Source organism: Colossoma macropomum, unplaced genomic scaffold (genome assembly GCF_904425465.1).
Source record: "Colossoma macropomum unplaced genomic scaffold, Colossoma_macropomum, whole genome shotgun sequence".
Classification (NCBI taxonomy): Eukaryota; Metazoa; Chordata; class Actinopteri; order Characiformes; family Serrasalmidae; genus Colossoma; species Colossoma macropomum.
Genome location: NW_023494792.1, coordinates 24,952,267 through 24,973,855, shown reverse-complemented (window position 1 = coordinate 24,973,855; position 21,589 = coordinate 24,952,267). Strand labels below are relative to the sequence as shown.

The window sequence follows — 21,589 nt, the reverse complement described above, 5'->3', positions numbered from 1 at the left end:
AACTTGACAGAACCTATTTGTAATGATGTAGTAATATGACAAAGAAGGTCAGTGTGCAAGTAGCTTGATCCCTTCTCAATGATTGTGCCTTGAAAGCCCTTTTTAGTGCCGTAATTACGGCAAGTGGATGAACTGTGCAGTAGATCACCACAAAGCTCCAACTCCAGCTCATAAGTTCTGTCTGCAAGACATTCTTTCTCTAAGCCAAAGACTGTCTTGTTTGGCTGCCTGCTGAGTGTAAGCCTTTTGGCTCCTCTTTCTGTTCTGTCCTTACAGGGTTAGGATCCAAATGCTGTTGTTGCTCATTAATACATTCTTCTGGAGTCACCATCCATAGACTTTGTCTCTGAGAGTGAGTTCTCCATATCAGTGTGATCAGCATGATATGCCCTGATCACCACTGTCACTGACTAAGCCAGTGGCACATTTTTCAGTGCACTGACTATTGAACCTTCCAGTTCAGTCCTGGGACGAGGTAAGGACTTGATGAGCTGGACATTTGTGTCCAATGATTTCTCTCTCGGTTTGGTGTTTTTCTTGGCAAAAATGCAGCATTTATTATTTATTTACATATTTACTTAAAAAGATACTTCCTCAAGGGTTCTTTAATAAAAGCAATGGTTCTATTTAGAACTATGAGTTCTGCACCCCTGAAACAGATGATTCTTCAAGGGTTCTTTAGTAAAGACAATGTGCATGCTTAAATGGTTCTTCGCATGGTGAATGGTTCTTCGGAATTATGGAGAATGTGTTGTACTTGGTTCTATATAGGACCCTTTTGAAAATGGTTCTATACAGCACCAAAAGGGTTCTGCTATTGTTAGAAGCTTGACATCGTAACAACAGAAGAACCCTTTTTGGTGCTATAGAACCATTTTTAATTATATACAACACATTCACTTTTAATCTGAAGAACCATTTCACCACGCAAAGGACAATTTAAGCATGTAAACGGTTCTATGTAGAACTCATGGTTCTAAATAGAGCCATTACCTTTCCTAAAGAACCCTTCAAGAACCTTTTTGCGTGTATACAATGGCTGAGAGAACTTTAACTATGCCAGAAAAATGCATTCGGTGTTAGATAACCTTTACATCCAATTGCAATTGTGTGCAGTGCAGTCATTATGGAACCGACTCGTTTAATAGTGATTTAGTAGTAATAGTAGCACAAAACAGCATGTCAACATATTTTTATACGAATATGGCTGGCTGTTCTGGTTAATAATAAGAGGACACTCGTACTCTCAGTGCGGATTAACTGATTTTTTTTTTTAGCTCGCCAGAAAACAGCAGAAAGCAGCATTTCAGTTATTTTCACGTTAACAGTTACGAATGCGTTGACATATTTAGCCACCTTTTTTAAATTAATGCTAATCGTTACATGATGAAGTACAGATAACCGTTTATTCTTATGCTGTGTTTTAAACCTATTTCCCCTCACTTGTTGCATAATTTGACAGCACATTACCGGGGCAGTCTGAGTGAAACGTGTTATTTTGAGTTTGACAACACCGGTAGTCCTGAAAGAACCAGCGCTGTGTCTCAAATCGACCCCTTATTCCCTATGTAGTGGACTAACTAGGGATTGCGCCGTTTTAGAGGCGCCCTGTTATAAAACCTGAAAGAACGCTCGCTTCCTAATAACAACTCACAGTCCACCACGAAATAAAGCGAAAGCGTGTGTTCTTATTAGTGCAGCCCCATATCCATCGTAAACTAACGTTAACGTTGTACAAACCGATAAACGTTAGTTAACCAGCAATCCACTACGTAGGGCAATGTGGATCGGTTTAAGACACAGCCAGTATTTTCTCGGCGTAGCAAAAGGAAAACACGCGCTCACTGCCTGAACCAATCAAAATGCTGCTAGTCACCCATTCTGAGATTCAACCAATAGCTTTACGCGTCGTGGTACAGAACTTTTGCAGCGTCACACATACAATGTTGGGCGTCCAAAAACTGATCAGCTGTTCTGTCAACCGTCCGATGCAGCCAGAGGCCGACAACCACACCAGCGCTTCGGTAAGGCCTTTATTTAATACTTGTTTAATATAACGGTGTGAACATAACTACGGTGTAAATGTCTTCACTGGCTAAAGGAGATGTTGTAAAGTTCTAAAGTAAATAAACGCTAAATGTGTTGTGAGATAGACGTCAAGAATCTCCAACTTCAGGCCTACGGATTCCTGACGTAACGTTATTTGCTCCTGTTGTTAAGCTCTTCTTCTTTTACTTAGCCTGCTGGCTACCGCTTAACGGTTTCAGTACCTGTGAAAACAGTTTATTGAAACCTAAAGAAGAGTTTCAACAAACTGTTTTCTCTCTGTGTAGAAGTGGTGTCTGTCCGTGAAACCACAACTTTGTGAAAAGTGTCAAAGCAAACTGTCAGAGCGGTTGCCCCAGCAACAGCTGCACAAGCGCTTGTGAAATGATGTTAACAGCCGCTGTTTCCTTTCTGTCTAAAGGACTGACAGCAGCCATGGCCACGGCTCAGTCTGTGTTCACCCTAGCTGTGTGCGTTCTGATGATCACAGAGCTCATCCTGGCTGAGAAAGACTACTATGAAGTCTTGGGTGTGCCCAGAGACGCCTCTGAACGCCAGATCAAGAAAGCCTTCCACAAGTTAGCCATGAAGTATCATCCGGACAAGAACAAGAGCCCAGATGCTGAGGCAAAGTTCAGGGAGATTGCTGAAGGTGCGTTTACTGCCCAGCTGACATTGTTATGTGAATAGCAACATCTGCGATGACTCACCGCCAGAGCCACGTTTTTTGCATTTGTTATGTATCTGCTACACTCTTAAAATGGTTCTATTTGGTTCTATTTAGGACCATTTCATGCTTAAATGGTTCTTTGCATGGTGAGATGGCTCTTCAGATTGATGGAGAATGTATTATTGTACACAGCTCATTCTCCATTAGTCTGAAGAACCATTTCACCATGCAAAGAACCATTTAAGCATGAAATGGTTCTATATTGAACTCATGGTTCTAAATAGAACCATTTCCTTTACTGAAGAACCATCTTTTTTTAAGAGTGTAGGGCTGGGCAGTACAATATGCTTTTCTGAACACTGCCTGCTTCATTATAAAGAGAGCAAAATTACTCCTGTTTAACTGGATTTAGTGCAACACAGTATGTAAAATAAAGAATAAAAACATTGTGTTCATAAATTTTGATAGTATTTTTAAAATGTAGTGCTTCTGGTTCTTTTTTCTCTGTTCTAACTGATTAGATGTCTGAAAAATTAAATATCTTTACATATAGTTTATCATGAACATTGCAGTATCGCAATATTATGTTTTTGCCATATCGTCCACCTCTAACATCTACTGCCTCAAAACATTTTAGAGAAGCTAAGCTGATGATTTTGTGTCTAGTTTTGTTTTCCCAGTGGAGATATGGTCTGATTTTGTAACACTTGTATTAACTTGTATTAATTTCTTACCTCATTTTGTTCCTCAGCATACGAAACGCTGTCCGACAGCAAAAGGAGGCAGGAGTATGATCAGATGAGGAATAGCCCTTTTGGCCGAGAGGGCACAAAAGCAGGTGGCGGCCATTTCCATCAACCATTCAGTTTTAATTTTGAGGACATTTTCAGAGACTTCGATGTTTTTGGACAATCGCCACACTCCCAGCACAAGAGGCACTTTGAAAGCCACTTTCAGTCCCATGAGGAGACGCACAGAAGACACAGCAGACACTTCCAGAGTTCTTTTGGCGGTGGCATGTTTGATGACATGTTTGCAGATATGTTCTCGTTTGACGGACACTCGCGCAGCACTGGCAGCGGGTTTCAGGGCTCTGCAAGACAGCAGCACTGCAGGACAGTCACTCAGCGCAGGGGAAACATGGTGACCACATACACAGAGTGCTCCTGATCCAGACTCAGGCTTATGCTTAATTTTTTGCTGTGGCTCCCTATTTTTGATTTGGATCAGTATCAGTGACATTTTTCAAAAAGTTATGCAGAGTAATGCAATGCTGCAACAAACACTTACATGAAGGGCTTTAGTGCAGGATAAAATCTGGGATGTTCCTGATAGCTTTTGTACACAGGGATGCACATTTATCATTGTAGGCAATTGCAGTTCAGCAGTTATAGCCATGACCGTTAATTGGTGGCGTTGATAAAGCTTGAGTTAGTTATTTAGAGCCTTTCAGTGTAAGTGTTAAAAGCATAATCTGATTCAGCTTGATGAAGTTAAAGGAATAGTTTGATTAAAAAGATTTTAATTATTATATATGTAATAAATAAAAAGTAAGCCAGCTAGTATATAAACCTGAAAGATTTTTATGCATGGCCTCACATAGTTGTTTCAAAATGCATTGTCTGGGAATATATTACCCCTTAAAGAAAAATGCAGAAAACATAAAGGTGTTTGGCAAGATAATACCAACAAGATTTTCACGATTTTGGCCAATCATTATTTGAGATTATGCTTGAGGCCAGTGTGTCATCAGTTCTTGGCCAGGCTTTTTAGTTATCAGGACTAAAATCTTAATTTATCAATCATAACTCAGTTTTTTTGTTTCTTGTCAATCAAACTATACCTTTAAATGTTTATTTTGTTCGTTCTTTTGTTGTGTGATCTGCGTAATAGATATGTCAATTCCTATATCTTCCATTCATTTATGCACAGCAGGGTCTCTGAGCAGTTCATGCTCTTTTCAGGGTTGCCATGCTGGTGTGGGGGGCTATAGGAGACATGGTTGCCATGTTTGAACACCAAGGAGTACTTTGCTTTTTTTCAGCCTAATCTCTGTCTGCTGCATCTGCAGCATACCACATCATTTTGATGTGGTATGCTGTACTTAAGAACATAAAACATGTCTCCTCAAAACACATGTATAGTAGAAGCAAATGGGCAGATACACTTTTGAGTCAACAGAGTTTCTTTTCTTGGACAGAAGATATTGTCTGTATTGTAATCAACTGTACGATACAGATGCAGCAGGTAGAGATGAGCTTGAAAATGCTGGAGTATTCCTTCATGTGATTTTACCCAAGGGCGTAAGAGCAAGTCGGAGGATGGGTGCTTAAACCTACACTCCTCCAAAACTATGCTAACCTACTGCACTTATACTGAGGTTGAACCAGTCTCCACTATGTTCCGTAGGTGGAGCCATAGCCTACTGAGCCGCTGCCACCCGTTGTTACCCGTAATTCTCAAACAGCTTTTGGGTTCTTAGACTGGGGGAATCCCCTAAATGTGCAATAATTACCTCTACCTTCTCTGCTGTTTGGGAATCTTGCTAGGTAACTTCAGTAATATTACACCATCACACAATCTTTCCAGCCCCTCAGGCTTAACAGCAACGACCATGGGGTTTTTGGACAGGGACTGTAATTTGCATTTGGTAGGAAGCAAAAGAAAGGTTGCCTTTTGTAATTGAATATAGTATGATGTGTCATGTTGTTGGCAAATATCAGCGTCCTTTATCATATAAGTGGTGAAACCAACAGATTAATGTTGGCTGCCATCAGATGATTTGATTGTGTATTTGTGGCTTCCTTTAGAAAACAGCCAAAGCCTTTCACCCATATTGGCAATAGATATACTTGACTGTCACAGGATTACCCTAATCATTTTCTTCAGCTTCACCAACTGTTACCTCATGTCATAGCTTTGATGACATACAGAATGACGTGCAATATTGTAATGAGCACTTTATGTGCTGTTTTGGTGTGTGTGCACACCTTAATAATTTATGATGCATGAATGCCTTCCATAGCTTTATGGTTGTATCAAATGCTCTTCTTTTGTTGCTTTGATTTCATAAAATATGCACTGCATACAAATGTTTTCAGGTTTCTTTGCTGTGTTTATGCACTACATTCATACACTAAGCACATACACACACATAATAACCCTTTCTGATATTATAATCATATTTCATGATCATACTGTACAAGTCAGAAGCAGATCTACATGATTGTTATCATTCACAAACTAGCAAATGAGATGCAGGTGTTCTAACTAGTTGTCCTCCCCATTGAGCGGCCCTACCACACATGAATAGCATAAATACCTTCTATAACATTTTAAAAATGTTTTTAATGTTAACTCAGCCTTAGTTTGAGTGTATTACACAGACTCCACTAAATGTTATTACTTACCCTCTGATATACTATTAAGAATATCAAAATATCCTACACTCTCAAAAAAGATGTTCTTCAAGGGTTCTTTAGTAAAGGCAGTGGTTCTATTTAGAATCATGAGTTCTAAAAAGCACCATTTTATGCTTCAGTGGTCCTTCAAAATTATGGAGAATGTGTTGTATATGGTTCTATATTGCACAAAAAAGGGTTCTTCTGTTGTTACAAGCTTAACATCATAACAATAGCAGAACCATTTTGGTGCTATATAGAACCATATACAACACATTATCCATCAATCTGAAGAACACAACCCTTTAATTATGCAAATGCTTTTTTGAGTGTTCATGGTTCTATGTGGAACCATTTTCTTTACTAAAGAACCATTGAAGAGCCATCTTTTTAGTGTGTAGGAGATGCTGTGGTCAATGCTGTGACTGGAGTTCTGAAGCTGCTGAGTTGGCTAGCTAGTGAGCTAACAAATCTTAATTTTCTCTGAATCTGGTGTTGGCTTACTGTACTATTTCAGCCTAAAAGTTGGATAAAATTAGTAAAAAAGATAAAAAAAAAACTTTTTCAAGACTAGCATTTGTTCTTAGAACTTTAATGAAGTTTTGAAGTAAATGGCAATGTATACTAACTTCTTAGGCCTGAAGTGAAGCCAAAGAAACCCACACACATCTAAGAAAGTTTTATATCTTACTTCAATTTTGGCCACTTTGGTTCAAGAAACTAGAGAGTTTGCTTGCCTAACTAGAGAGTGCGCTTGCCCAAAGTTGCAGATGAAAACTTAAACTAAGGGCATGTTACCCTACAACTGGTGTAAAACTCAGTATTAAAAAGCGTGTTGAAACAGCTTTCAATACATAAGTAGATAATGGTGATATTTTAGTTCTCATCCCAAACCGAACTTCAAACTGATATAAGTTCAAAACTTAATCAAAACTGAATGTGTAGCTGGATGTTATGCACTGATGAGGAATTAGTTAAGGACATCTAAACTGGCTTATAGCACAACTGAAAAATGGGTGAAAGTAAAACAGTGCTCAAAAGGGGAAAACAATGTTTGCTATAATAAAGATACCCAAAAGAGATATGCTGAACACAGTGCCCTGTGTCAACAGCAACAGTTCCACCATAATCTCACCCACAAACAGTAATCCATATGCAGTATACAGTATCTTTTTTAATGCCAAAGCCCCTTTCACTGATACAGGCATGAGGCACGCTAGGCACTTTGGGAACTTATTGTGTTTTCACTAAGCGGCAGTAAATAAAGAAGTTGAACATGGTTGTGGTTACATAGGCCTTCCCACATTGGCTTTGGTATTAATAGTCCTTTTGAATAGGGCTTGCAAAGAAGGGGAAGGAAAGCGGTTCTTTGTTTGAGAAGATAAAATGCTCACTACAGTTTGGCCTGGAAAATGTAAATACTTTGGCAAGATGAAACCGCCACACACGCGCATGTATGCACTCATGCCAAATTATACACCGATACACACTCACAGATAAACATGAGCAATTGTGAAATTGAGCTCAGTGCAAACACTTGCATGCAAGATCAGCGTTCTGGAAAAACCCAGAGGAAATATACAATGTACAACTCATAACAACTCATAACAAAGTATCCACTGAAATGAAAGTATCCATCGCCAGGCGTATTATTAACACCTGTATGTTGGCGAGATTCACTCGGAAGTCTTTCAGCAAAACACCTCAGGGAGGCCTTTTAAACTTCTGTTTTTATAATAAAATAAGCTGATGATTTTTAACATAATAGGAAGAAAATAAAACAAAAATGGCGTGTGCAAAAGTTATGCAACACTTTATGGTTATTTTTTCCAAATGTCTCTAAAAAAGAATAGAATTGTGTACAAAAATGTGAATTAAACTGCCATATTTAAAGTCACTTAATTTGACTGGATGTGTTCAAACCTTTGCATATGACTGTAAGGCAACTACAAAATGAATATAAATAAATAAATAAATGAATGTCAGCGGCAGGTAATTATTCAAAACATTTCAAAAAAGTTCATTACAACATGCAATCCAAAATGAGGGAGAAAGAGGAATACAAATGAGCAAAAAAATTAAATTGCTAAAACACCTAAAAATCAAGATAAAAATACAAACAAAACAACATATATAAACAGGTTTAGAGTAACTGGTGTGGGACACGCCACCCAAATTATGAGTGACAGTTGGCCTGTATAATGTAGTATTATGTATAATGTACAATGTAATATAATTCACTTTGTTATATTACATGGTACATTATACATAATACTACAATATACAATATGACCTTTGATCCTCATGTCATATAATCTGACATAATTCCTAATACCTAATAAAGAGCTTGAAGTCTCCCTTACACTATTCAGAAGAACAAACCAAGACACACAAAACACAGACAGGACAAAATGTAAATATTTGTGAATGATATCTGGGTGTCTGTGAGAAAAATATTGAAACCAAAGCTGTCTTGCTTGCTTTATGCTTTGAAAAGCCAAGCAGGTTATTTGTTTCATGAAGTATAAAGAGGATCAAGCTTAAGTGTGCCACTTTACCAGCATCAACCCTAACTACAACTTAGGGATACAAGTAACTGCAAAAAATAACTTACAAAATCAACAAAAATGCAGTTTTTTTTCTCAGTAGAACCAGCAATGTCACTAATAACTGAAACAGTGGCTATGCTATCGCCAGATTTACATCCTGACTGAGAGATATCAATAAAATTTTAGTTAGAAGTAAAAAAAGTACTGAGTAACTTAGGCTATTTGTACACTTTGAAGATTACAACTTTAGATAGGATCTAACTGATCAGTATGCAAGGAGTTTTTGGTTCAGGTATTTGTATTTTTGTGATTCTAGAATAAAAGAGTTCATGGAAATTCATTTTTGAGTTGCTTTTTGAATTCATCCTTCATAAGACATGACCCCTCTTTACAATTTCCCTCCCTCTTTCCAATATTCTTGTAATGTTATTTTTCATAATGGTACTAAAGCAATCTGGACAGCAGATTGAATAATGTTGTGGGCTTTAAGCTAAGCTGAGTGATTTATAGCTTCATCTGACCGTGAGGGAGCACACAGAGAGGAAAGAGAAAGTTTTACAATGTCCCACGAACCCTGTGTTTTATCAGAGAGTGCAGACAGGAAGCAATACCACAAAATGCTTTAATCTTTTATCCTCCAGTATTACACACAAACAACACACACTACACACTCACACACACACATATATGCCACACATAAATTCATCACACACACTTTAGTTAGACCCTTAAAATCCCAGACTTATTACTTACTAAGTCTTATTATTCAGTAACTACAGGGACTTCTATGCAAAGTTGTTGAGCTATTCTTAGGTTATAGAAGGGTGCAATAAAACTTTGGGCCCTGGCCAATTAAGGGGTTAAACTTACAATAGCAGCACGTTTTATATATACAAGTCCCTGACTCTGAGTTTATAACTGTTTTCTTCTGACCGACTGTTGTCCACTGGGTTCCTGTCAGTCACGGTGCTGAATGCCAGTAATCTCAGCGTGCTTCTCTAATCTCACTCTGCCCCTTTTATCGCGGCTCATCTACTCTTTTACACTCTGCAAACCTGAAAGGGGAACTTCCCCTGTCAGTCGGTTGATATTTAAAACTTGTGTATTGATAGCTTGAAATAAATTGACCACTATCTTCTTAAAGTGTTAGATTACATAGGGAAAACGTCAGCCACTGAAATGTCAGTCACACATTAACTTAAAGGACAGCTGAATTCTTTTTACTGATTAAAGGATCAATATTGGAATTGTTCATTTGATGTAACCAATGCAGGCCTGTTTGCTGAAAGCACTAACAAAAAAAGGCCTTTATCTTAAAAATGATTAAGTTACTACGTATCACTTTCCAGGGAAGATACATTTTCTGCTTGCTTACAGCTAAACTTTCTGCTTTAGACTTCCCGTAGTTCTGCAATCCTTATGCATATAGCTGCGTATAAAATATAGGCACCCCTGGTCAAATTACATGTTTTGTTGATCATTATATGTTAAAATAAGTTAACACGGCCTCTACAGAGAACACACTTCTGCACATTTGAATCCACAATTACTGTTCATTTGCTGCATTTAATACATGTTTTATGTTTTAAAACATAAAATGTGGCTGGTGCAAAATGTATGGCTCATTTTATATTTACAAAATGTTAAACTCAGCAAATAAATTGAGAAATACAATATTTAAGTTTGTCCTCTGTAGAGGACATGTTAATGTATTTTCACTGAGAAAATCAACAAAATATATAATTTGTTCATGTTCAAACTTTGGTATATGACTGTAAACAAAGACAAATTGTTTTATTATCCACCATATGTAAAATGGTGACAAGTGATATGCACATAAGTCTGTATGAAGGCAGATTTCTTCAACAGTGCTGATTATTACGTGTATTGAAACATATTCAGAACACACTATATACATCAACCAAACAATATGCATTATCACTCAAAATCAGGGTGTGGTGGTCCTTGGCATTCCAATGATATTATTTAAGCAGCAACAAAGGGCGACCTTGACCTTGTGTCCAGGAGTTTGAGTCTGTTAGAGAAGCTCAGTGACGCTATATGTTCCTCTGTTGAATTAAAATTTTCAACAACTAAAAAAATGTACTATATCCTTCCATCATTTAAAGAGATTCCCGGGCTGCTGCGTTGAAATAGGTAATCACAGCAGTTGTTGCTCGACAGCTCGCACAGCATTTTACAGGTGTGATAAACACAAGTGCCCTAAAGCATCTAACCAGAAATGCAAATACGATTCCTGAACAAACTAATGGCTTGGAAGCTTTGCTTTTTTTTATCGATGGAGATTTAGAGATAATGTGTGAGCAATTGTAGTAGTCCTGCCTGGTCTACATTTCCAAAAAGAGAAGTACCACAGAGAATGGGCTGCACGAAGAGAGGTTTGACGTTGTCACATTTAAATGGGCCTACATTTAAATGGACCCAAGCCTATTACACACCATTTGTTGGGGCAGACTATAAAAATCAGTTGCTCGTCTGAAATCTCTTAAATACCTCTTTGAATATAGCGTTACCTGCTACCTGCTGAACCACACCTTGTTCTAACACCCATCCCTTGACACATACTCAACAGGCATCATGGTGAGTTTTAGAAATTAAGAGCTAAAGCCAGTGAAGTAAATCATTAAAGTAAAAAGTGAGTCTGTTAAAACATTACGTGCTGTTGTAATTGGGTCGTGTGCTGTACTTTGATAGTGATGAGATTAAAAAACTGTTTCTGTATGAACAACTAATGTGTTCAAGACAATTGTCTCATCATACTTTGTAAAAATGCAAAAGCTTTGACTTTTTACAGGGATCTCTAGATACAGACATTAGTCAGGACTTTCAGGATGCCATTGATGTGATGCAACGACACTCTGAAATATTCTACTATGACACAGGTAAGAAGCTAAAAATGTTTCTTTTTCTTTTTCTTTTGAAGCTACAAGTGGTTTTGATTTTTTAAAAAATGTAGATCTAAAAAGTAAGATTTATAATCAATATATAAGAACAAATTCCAAAATATAGAAAATAAAAACAAAAAATCAGCACAAATTACAATATTTAATACAATTAAATAAATAGTAAAATTATTTTATTATTATTATTATTATTATTGTTGTTGTTGTCGTTGTTATTATGAGCTCTTTCCTTTCATATAGACACTAAATACTATGAGACTCTGAGGAGTCAGGACTCTTCTGTGTCATACCCTGCTTCTTGTTACCATTCTTGTTACAACCCCCACGGTGGGGGTCCAGGAACCACATGTGACTGGGGTGAAGCATCAGTAAGTACACAGTGCTTGATATTTGCAACATAGAAATTGGCCTATTAAATATAATATTTGCTGTGGTACTTTTTAAAAACTGTTTTATAATTGAGCTCCCCTTCATTGTCTTTTTGAGTCTTGGTCTCATGTTGTGCCAGAGGCATCTCCATGGGCAACAGCTGAGTCCCCAACACTTTACCCAATCCTACCAGAACGCATCGGAAAAAGTGAGCAATAGTTCTCTTTTATCTTTGTTTGTCAGCCGTTTGTCCTGTCTGTCACAATTCAGTCCCATCATTCAACCAAGAAAATGATTCGAAACTGTTTACCTAGGCAGTGATTTTGCTTGTAAAACACTATTTTGCTATATTATTTACTGTATTATTAATTATTAATTAACATAAATACAGTAAAATGTAACTATTTAGTAGCCATAACAGGTACTGAATGGTAACTGTAAATACTGGACTTCCTTAAGGAGAGCTTTGGAAATGCTAACACTTTGACTGATATTTATATATATATATAAAATTTTCTTAGAGGGGCTGAGACTTTTACACAGCACTGTCTGTGGCTACAATCCTAGTTCAGAAGTAAAATTAAAGAGAATCATTTTTTTGCCTAAGTTAGCTCAGCTGCATCTTCTTTTTTCTTGGGCAGCCCGAAAGAAGCTCCGTCTGTACGAATACTTACATGAAGCACTCCATGATGCCAGCATGGGTGACTCCATCCAGTGGACAGACCGCGGGAGTGGCACTTTCCACTTCATCTCCAAGAACAAAGAAAAGCTGGCTGAATGCTGGGGCCAGCGCAAGGGCAACCGCAAGGCCATGACTTACCAGAAAATGGCACGGGCCCTACGCAACTACAGCCGCACTGGGGAGATCATCAAGGTGCGGCGCAAACTCACCTACCAGTTCAACCCACTGATCCTACAGAGACTGGGCACCATGGCAGCTTCCAGCTCCGGGCCCTCAGCGCAAGAACAAGTCCCGTCTGACCAGGGTTATTACTGCTCAGCTGGACCTGACTGGCACAGCTGGTACGGGCAGTACCCTTACCAAGGGGAGTATGACCTCACCTCTGTACTGACATCACGGTCTGAAACGGTCTGAAAACACATGCTCCATCTGAATGAGCCATTCCGGACCCTTCCATTTTGCTATATGCACTTGTATATAAACTATTATGGGACAGTTAATGCTATGAATGAACTCTGGAGCCACTGATGCTATGAGATGAACCAGACTGAAAAAAGTAGCCCTAACAATGTAACATATGAACTGTTGGGCGCTATAAAATAGACCAAACTAAAAAATGACGCTTTATGTAGTTATCTTCTTATGTTCCACTGATGCTATGAGATAAACCTGACTAAAAAAGTGTATTATGTAATCCTCTAATGCTCTAAGTACAGTGATGTAAATACTCAGAACATGCAAATTTCTTTTTTGTGTTGTTTTCATCTAGAATGATCCAATAAATTTGTTTTCTCTTTGCTATTGCCTGGTCTTATTTCACAATGGCACATATCACATGATTTCCCCATATATATATATATATCGCTGCTGTTAGAAGAAAACCTCATATCTCAATTTTTCCAGTTTTTGACATAATTTGAAAATGCCTGTGTGTAAATTTCATGAAGAATAGACTAAAAGAAACGACCCAAAAAGACTTGGAAAAAAGTTTATATATAATATATATATATATATATATATATAACTTGTACAAGTTGTTGGAAAAACTGAAATAAACAGTAGCCTCCTATAGGATTAATATTAAACTGAATGTTATCATATTTCATTAACATGTTTTACTTGACTGTTCTGATTTTAACCCCTTACCAAGCTATGGGCCCACCATCAGGTCCAGTTTTATTACACTTTTTTATACACTTCTACAACCTAAGAATGGCTCCATTACTTTGCATTGAAGTTCCTGTAGTTAAGGAATAATAAGCCTTAGTATGTAATACGCCTGGAATGTTAAGGGGTTAAACAGTCTATTGCTCAGGACTTGACAGGTTTGCTTTGGGTGCTTAATTTCTTAAATGGTAAAAATATTGCATATTTTCTGTCATACCTTCCTCACCCATTTTTCATTTATCTAAGAGGAAGATAAAGGTTTACCTAGGGAAAATGAGTGAAAATCATATTTAAACACATTCATCTTTAATTGCTTGGCTGCAGGTATACTCATGCATATAAATGTGCACTCTTATTACCACACCATGGTAATGTGTGACTGAACAATGGCAGTTTTCACCTTTAACCTTGGTGACTCTGTGAGGTGTTTTCTGCTGAAGAATCAGAGACCTGGGGTGTTATTGTGCGGTGGCTGGGCTCCTTATCTCGCTCAGTTAGGAGGAGGATGTGGTCAAGGGGGTACATAATGTTTACAAAGCCAGAGAGGTGTGTAAGAGGGAGATCAGGAGCTGCTGCTGTTATGGTGGTTGTGGCTTTGCATGTGTGCAGCACATACACGATCTCAGAGAGACCGCTCTTGTCATATAGGTTGTAGATCACGATAGGGAGGCCTGTCCAGTGGCCTGCAGGGAGCTTAATAAGAGTCGGCCAGAAACACCATGGATCATTAGCACTGCTGCAGGGTTAGAACCAAGTTACCCGATCTATGTTTTATTTAGCATGTGTGTCTAAGGTCTTGATAAATGGTAATTTTCTTAGATTAGCAGAAAAGTGTGACTGCGTCATCTGAAGTCAAGGGACTGTTCCTGTTACAGAGCAGCAGAACAGTATGGTAAACGCTTGTGTTATGTTCCTGGACATGACTTAACATAATGAACTCAGAATTTCAGTTTATGTCTAAAAGATAAATCTGTATATTGTTGGACAGAATATCTCACAGGCCTGTCAGACTGATTTGGAAGTCATCTTGGAGTTTCTTGAAGAGCACTGGAGACAGGAGACTAGACGAGGGGACTTATGGGAAAACAGTGAGTAATGGCATTGCTTGTAGCCATAGACTGAGAAATGTAACGTGATACGTTTCCAGAAAATCTCCAAACAAGTAACTTTATTAGAGAAGGAAACACATTATTAAACTTCAGTGTAAGTTGAGGTAACAAGATTTTATTCTATGTGATTTCGGACCATTTCTGTTGGTCCATTTGTGTCACAGTGTAAAGCTTACACTTTTAAATGAAGTTAAAAAAATAGAAACAACCAAAATGGAGATACAATGATTTTTCCTGGTAGCGACAACATATTACATCACCTCAGTTTAGCCTTTCAGTTTTCTAATTTTGGCATTAATTGTTTTTTTTTTTCAAGTGGAAATTGTCGTATTTGAATCCAGTAAATTCAATACATCACTTTTTCCTGTGCAGTAACTTTTCTATAACTAATAGGGATGCACAGTGAAATCATGTCAGTATCGGCAGATAGTTGATGGCATCAGAGAGATGATTAGAGATGACCGATATTTCAAGCTTATATTTGATTTCTGTACTTTATCAACAGCTGATTCCCATGAGAGTGCACAAATTGTTGGTGCGGGTTATAGTGATGCATCGAACCACTTGGGTTCTCTACAACTGCTTTCTGCGCCAAAGACTCAACAGGTAAAGTAAGTCCATCACAGCTCAACTCAAAGGTCAACATGTTTATGCTATTGCCTTAAAAGCTTTCCAGCTGCTGCCTAAAACTATTCAAATTGCACTGGTTTTTCATTATAAAGGACGCAGGACACCAGCTGAAGATGACTGGATTTGATCCAGGTGTGCAGTCTGGAATGAGGGAGTCAGTAATCCAGAGTCTTTGTACTGAGCCAGCTTTAAACCCCCTTGCTTGTCCAGAGAGGCCTTTAACTCCACATGTAAAACCTGAGCAGAGGGCTGAATCATTGCCCAGCTCTACACCTGTAAGCAGAGGTAAGTTCTGCTTTTGTGGTTTGGTAGATAATATCAGAGCAGCTAGGCACTGCCTTTGGGAACAATAGCTTAGGAGTGGCCAGTCCTGCCCATAACTGCCACCACACCATCTACTATTCTCCCTTATCTCTCATTTGTGTGTCATTGCCACAAAATACTTATGACTGACTGTAATGTAGTGTGCAGGGGATCTTTATCTCAATAATTTCTCCACAGAGGCTCTTTCCATTGTTTCTTTTAGGAGAAATGCTTAACCTCTGCCAAAAAAGTCACAACCTTCCCACCCACACACACAACGCTTGTATACAAGTCTGTTTGTATGATTGCAGGGAAAAGGCTGCGCCTCTTTCACTTCTTGTTTGAGATGCTAGAGGACCCTGGAATGGCACACTGTGTGTCGTGGGTTCCTTCATCAGCAGGGGTTTTCCGGTTCTCCTCCACACACAAGGAGCGTGTGGCAGAACTCTGGGGTCAGCGCAAAGGCAACAGGAGGCCCATGACCTACCAGAAGATGTCTCGCGCTCTGAGAAACTACATCCGCTCAGGGGAAATCATCAAAGTGAGGAAAAAACTGACTTACCAGTTCAGTGGAGCCACCCTCACTACATTAAGGAATCAGCAGGGAATGAAAAATGCCCTACACTGACAGAAGATATCTTCCCTAAAGTACTGCATAGTAGTATGATTCTGCACCTGCCGTAGTGACTCTAACAAGACCCTGCTTGGTAAGCAGTGGAAGCAGCTTTACTGTCTCAGTCTGTTCTGTATATGACTTATATCAGTTCCTGATGTTTTAAATGATAACAATTCGTAGGATTGAATGAAACAATCCAAAAGCTATGTTTTAAACATTAGTGCTGTCAAGAATGTAAAAACACAGGAAATTCCCTTAAACATCCTGTTCTGCAAGGACACATATTGCTTCTATAAACAGCACAGCTCTGTATATTTCAAGCAACAAAATCTTACATGTTCAGTCCTTTACTTAAAATTCCATCACATCCTGTCTTTGAATGAACCATTTCAACACAATAAACTCATCTTTACTTTGTGTGTCTGATTATCTCTTTGTTTTCTTATGCTTAGGGTGTCTAATTATTTTTATCAGGTTGGGTAATTGAGTAACATTGGGCCTTATTCTCCAATATCTTCAAGTTTTGTTACTGAGAAAGGTCCTAAGAAAAAGTCTATGGCAGATTTATGATGTGTTTTTAAAGTGCAGAATTGTTCTCACCTTTGTGTTCTTGAGTGTGTGTGGATTCTGTTCTTACCTAAGAACAAATCCCAAATAACAGAACACTAGTGAATATCAGAATCTTCGTGAGAACTGCATAAGTGGGTTTTAAGAAGAAATTTCTTCCGAAGAACAGTTGGTGAATGAGGCCCATTATTCTTAACTACATCCCAAACATTCTAATCAATGATTGCTTTATTTAATGAGAAAGTTTCTACCAAAACCATGCAGTAATGAATATTTACGGTGGTGGCTTTGTTGATCCTCATGACATTAATCACAGAAACAACAAAGAAAAATAATGAGGCTGTCATAAATATAGTTTTATGCAAAAGTCTACCCAAGTTAACACCACCTCTGCATGGAGCAAACTTAAATATGACATATTCATGCATGTATTCATGGACAATTATTATTTATGTGCTGAATTTAACATAATGGGAAAAAATAAAACAAAATGTGACATGTGCAAATGTTTGGACCTCCTTTGATCAATACTTTGTAAGAACCCCTTTGGCTAAAATCTCAGCTTCTACATGTTTCTTGAAGCTAACTAACAGTCTTTACATTATTGATTTAGAATTTTTTCCCTACATTTCCTTGCAGACTGCTTCTAGTTCAGAAACATACATAGGTTTTCTTGCATGTTCAAGATCTATCCACAGATTTTTAATAATATTCAGGTCAGGGGATTGTGAGGGCCATTTCAAAACCTCAATCTTAGTAGTAGCTCATGGTGGATTTTTTTGTATGTTTTGGATCATTATCTTTTCTTCTTCAGTTTCTTTACTGACTTTGGTACACTAGCTTACTAGGATCCCTTCTTCCTTCTGTCTCCACAAACATTTCCTGTGCCACTGGCTGCCATGCAACCTCAAAGCATAACAGATCCACTCCTACGCTTAACAGTGGGCAAGGTATTGTTTACTTGAAATACTTCTCCTTTTTTCTCCAAACATAAATAATTACATTTAAATTTTATTCATTACTATAGCACTTGTTTTCAAAAAGCCTCTGGTTTATTTAACTATTGTTTTGCATACATCAGATGTTGACTTTTGTGATAAGATCAAAGAAAATATTTCCTGCAGATGTAAATGGTCTTTATGCAACAACACTGCACAGCGGGCCAATGTATTAATATTTTCGTGCTAGTCAAATCTTCCTTGGCAGCGATGTGGGGGTTTTGCTTTGCATATTTGACCAGTATGTGAGCAGTGTTTTTAATGGTTCTCCTTGATTTTAATTTTTAATGATATTAAAGTGAAAATCACACACAGCATGTGTTTAAACATCTTTTATAGTCTCCTCTTGCTTTGTAAGAGTCAATTATCTTTCATTTGGATGCTTAGTCAGTTATTTAGATGAGCCCATGGCGGTTGAGGGTAAGCACCACACCCTGAGAAGTGTTAAGGGGTCACAAAATTTATTACGCTCCGGAAATTGTGTACACGACTTGGATTTAGGCCTAATGAGTCAAGAAAAGTAACACTAATGGATCAACTGAAAGGGTTTGTTGCAGAGGTGGTGTTACACAAAGTAATTACAAAACATATATAAAACAAATTGGTAATTCAAGCATGACTTAATATTAAAATGCATCTTCATTTGTTTGTTTTTTCGGTGGACCTACCAAACAGAATGACAATTTGAGTGTTTGTGCTTGGTTGGGAGGCAGTAATGCACATGCCCTCTAGGTGGCAATGTTGCTCTAGGATTTGGGGCTGTTGAAACCATAGGGGCTTTTCCCAAAGTGTTTTGTGTGAGAGAGGGAGACAGGGAAAGTGTACATGTGTATGTGTGTGTGCCCTCATAGTTGTTTGTCTCTACTATGCTGACATTGCACTCATTGAGTACAACATTGTACATTGACCATTGTACTCACAGCGCCTTCAGATTTACAGAATTAGTGCAATTATACCTCTGAGATGTAAACCTTTTGTGTTTTTCCAATAGCCAGTCACTCATAAACATTCATTGTTGTCATTTCTCAAGTGACTATGATACTGTAAATTTGCTTAATAGGTTTTCTTCTCTAACATTCAGCCCAAGTAAATATACCATTATCACAGAATGAAATGTATCCTATTAGACACATTGCATACTGACCTATAAGTGCTCTATATACAGCTCCACAGCTGCTCCAGGATTAGCTCAGCAAGCATGGTGGACATGCAGGTTTACTGTACAATTTTGTACCCAGACTTGCCTACTTTAGATTTTGTGCTAATTTGTGAACTCTACACTGATGGATATTGTTGCCCACTTGGATCCTCACCTATTTTCTTTCTGTCTCTTAGCTAAAGGGTTCCCCTACACACCTTTTTGATATCTAAAATTAAGAGCTGGGAGTGGCTTTTCCATTCCCATCTTTATAGAGGCAAGGCTCTCTATTTATACACCCATTGTCCATACCTTCCACATTAGGTCATAGAGGTCCAGAATTGCCCCTGTTCCACAAGAAGATACATCTTTATGGGTCTGCATGATGGTTTAAAATTAGTGTAATGCTAAATTAGATCAGAGATCACCTTATCACTTCTTTTTCACTCATGTGTGTGGTGAAAAATGTGTGCCTACGTGTATGAGGACATGCTCATACACGCAAGCAGACGGCACTGTTCCATTCTTTCTCAGCCCTATGCGGGTGACCTCATTGCTAAACCCTCAGTGAGATGTGAACCCATGCCCACCCCAGGCCATCCCAAATGGTTTTGTTTGCTCTTTGTAGCAGGCCCACATGATACTGCACATAAGCCCAGCATTTACCACTGGAGCCTACTCAGGGTTATAAATGGGCCAGCTAACAGGAGTGCCTGTCACCAATAAAGGCCACATACTTTAAACTCGTCCAGCCACCCAACACTGCAGCAGGAGACCACTCAGTGCTAGTCTGTCAGCAATTCATGTGTCAACTCAGTAAAACATCCCCTTGTCAATGAGGCAATATCTCATAATGCAGTAATTGAGCCAATTGAGATAACTAGTGTGCCATTTATTGGCTTTACTGTCCTCATTCCAATCTGCCATGCTTTATATAGCATACTTTATTGCCTAATACAGAGTTGTTGTTCTGGGTAGAATGACAGTTTACATTTGGCTTATGTTCCTATTTGGTTCCCATATGACTTAAAGAGAAGACTTTAATTGCAGAGTGGAAGTGCATGAAAATGTGAATATGATACATCAATTATCCTCACAGAAGAGAAGACATTATATCAGTAGGCCATCACACAATCTGAGATGCCTAAGACTTTTCCAAAAGATGATCATGCAGACATACAACCACCTTAAGTTTTCTCAGAAAATGAAAATGGCAACAGATCTTCTTTAAGTATTATTTGAATTGAGTTTAATCAGCTCACGTTATAAGGTCTGTCTTTTGTTTTGTCTAAATTTGCCTTGAAGTTTGATCTTTTTCTTCCACGGAACGATAGTTCCTCTAATAAATGCTGAGCTTTACGAATGTAGCAGTGAGTAATGTGTTTGCACATTGTGGGTTTTTTGGCTGTCACCAAAAAGTCTTACAGTAGCTATTAAAAAGATATTTGTGGACAAAATCCTCTACCCCTCACCGCTTTAAGCCTTGCTGAGTGAATCTTCACTCTCTATGTCTATGAGAAACAGAGGCCAGTTTATTGTAGAAGCGTGTGTTAACAGCTTAATTAGGGTCTCAGCAACATCAACCATCAAAAACGCTTTCCATGTCAGATATCTCAAATGTCAAGGTTTATCATGACTTTCTATGTATAGACTGTAAAAACATCGCTCAGGCATCTCATCAGAATTTACTGCCAGAATTGTTTGGTTAACTACTCTTGGTTTACATCCAGGCAGGATTAACTTGATCTCTGCCTCTTGGCAGAAAGGTAGAGAAAAGCTTTCCTTTTTCGCTCACTGTGCGCTAAAAACACCCAGATCCCTTCTAGTGAAATGACAGAGCTTCAACTCTGGGAACCCTACAGAATGGCCACACCCAATAATATCCGGAGAGTGTTATTTGTTGGTTTCTCTTCCTATGTCTGTTCGTATATATGACCCCTCCCATCTATTTACGTAAATGATGATGATTGTGTCATTCATAGGCAGTTTTCCAGGCATACACCCTTAAAACTGGTTCTTTAAGGGTCAACTTGTCCTGCTCTATGATGGAAAACCTGTCGTACATGGTTCTTTTTAAAAATGGTTCTACATAGCACCAATGAGGGTTCTGCTATTCTTACTATTCTAAGTCACAGAACACTGTTTTTGGTACTACATAGGATAGGATCAAAAGGGTTTTGCTACTGTTACAAGTTACAGAATGCTTTCTGCTAAGAGTGTTTCAATATGTGCCTAGACTAATAAAAGTCTTCTATGGAGAATCCATGCTGGGATTAGGTGAAGCACATGATGGTGTACTCAGTTATCAGAGAGAAAACTTTCCTCCTTGCCTTCACGTCTGCAGTGCTTTATATGTCTGAGCCATCTTGATAAAAAGAACTATCGAGGCTTTTCCATTGTTAAAAAAATTTCCCTTTTTT

The 21,589-nt window shown here is 38.3% G+C and overlaps 3 protein-coding genes across 3 annotated transcripts; all 3 read left to right on the top strand.

Annotated features, from left to right (window-relative positions):
• The first annotated feature begins 1,937 nt into the window (after positions 1–1,937).
• dnajb9b (DnaJ heat shock protein family (Hsp40) member B9b) lies at positions 1,938–5,685 on the top strand. The gene is made up of 3 exons (XM_036576699.1): positions 1,938–2,024; positions 2,468–2,698; positions 3,468–5,685. The coding sequence occupies exons 2-3, from the start codon at positions 2,482–2,484 to the stop codon at positions 3,884–3,886; spliced, it is 636 nt and encodes a 211-aa protein (XP_036432592.1). The 5' UTR covers positions 1,938–2,024; positions 2,468–2,481; the 3' UTR covers positions 3,887–5,685.
• A 5,210-nt stretch (positions 5,686–10,895) lies between these two features.
• spic (Spi-C transcription factor (Spi-1/PU.1 related)) lies at positions 10,896–13,099 on the top strand. Its single transcript, XM_036575498.1, has 5 exons — positions 10,896–11,267; positions 11,482–11,569; positions 11,831–11,958; positions 12,077–12,167; positions 12,601–13,099. The coding sequence occupies exons 1-5, from the start codon at positions 11,265–11,267 to the stop codon at positions 13,053–13,055; spliced, it is 765 nt and encodes a 254-aa protein (XP_036431391.1). The 5' UTR covers positions 10,896–11,264; the 3' UTR covers positions 13,056–13,099.
• Positions 13,100–14,568: 1,469 nt separating this feature from the next.
• spi2 (Spi-2 proto-oncogene) lies at positions 14,569–16,478 on the top strand. Its single transcript, XM_036575497.1, has 5 exons — positions 14,569–14,700; positions 14,797–14,896; positions 15,423–15,523; positions 15,640–15,832; positions 16,162–16,478. Exons 1-5 carry the CDS (start codon positions 14,698–14,700, stop codon positions 16,476–16,478), a joined length of 714 nt encoding a protein of 237 aa, XP_036431390.1. The 5' UTR covers positions 14,569–14,697.
• Positions 16,479–21,589: the final 5,111 nt, after the last annotated feature.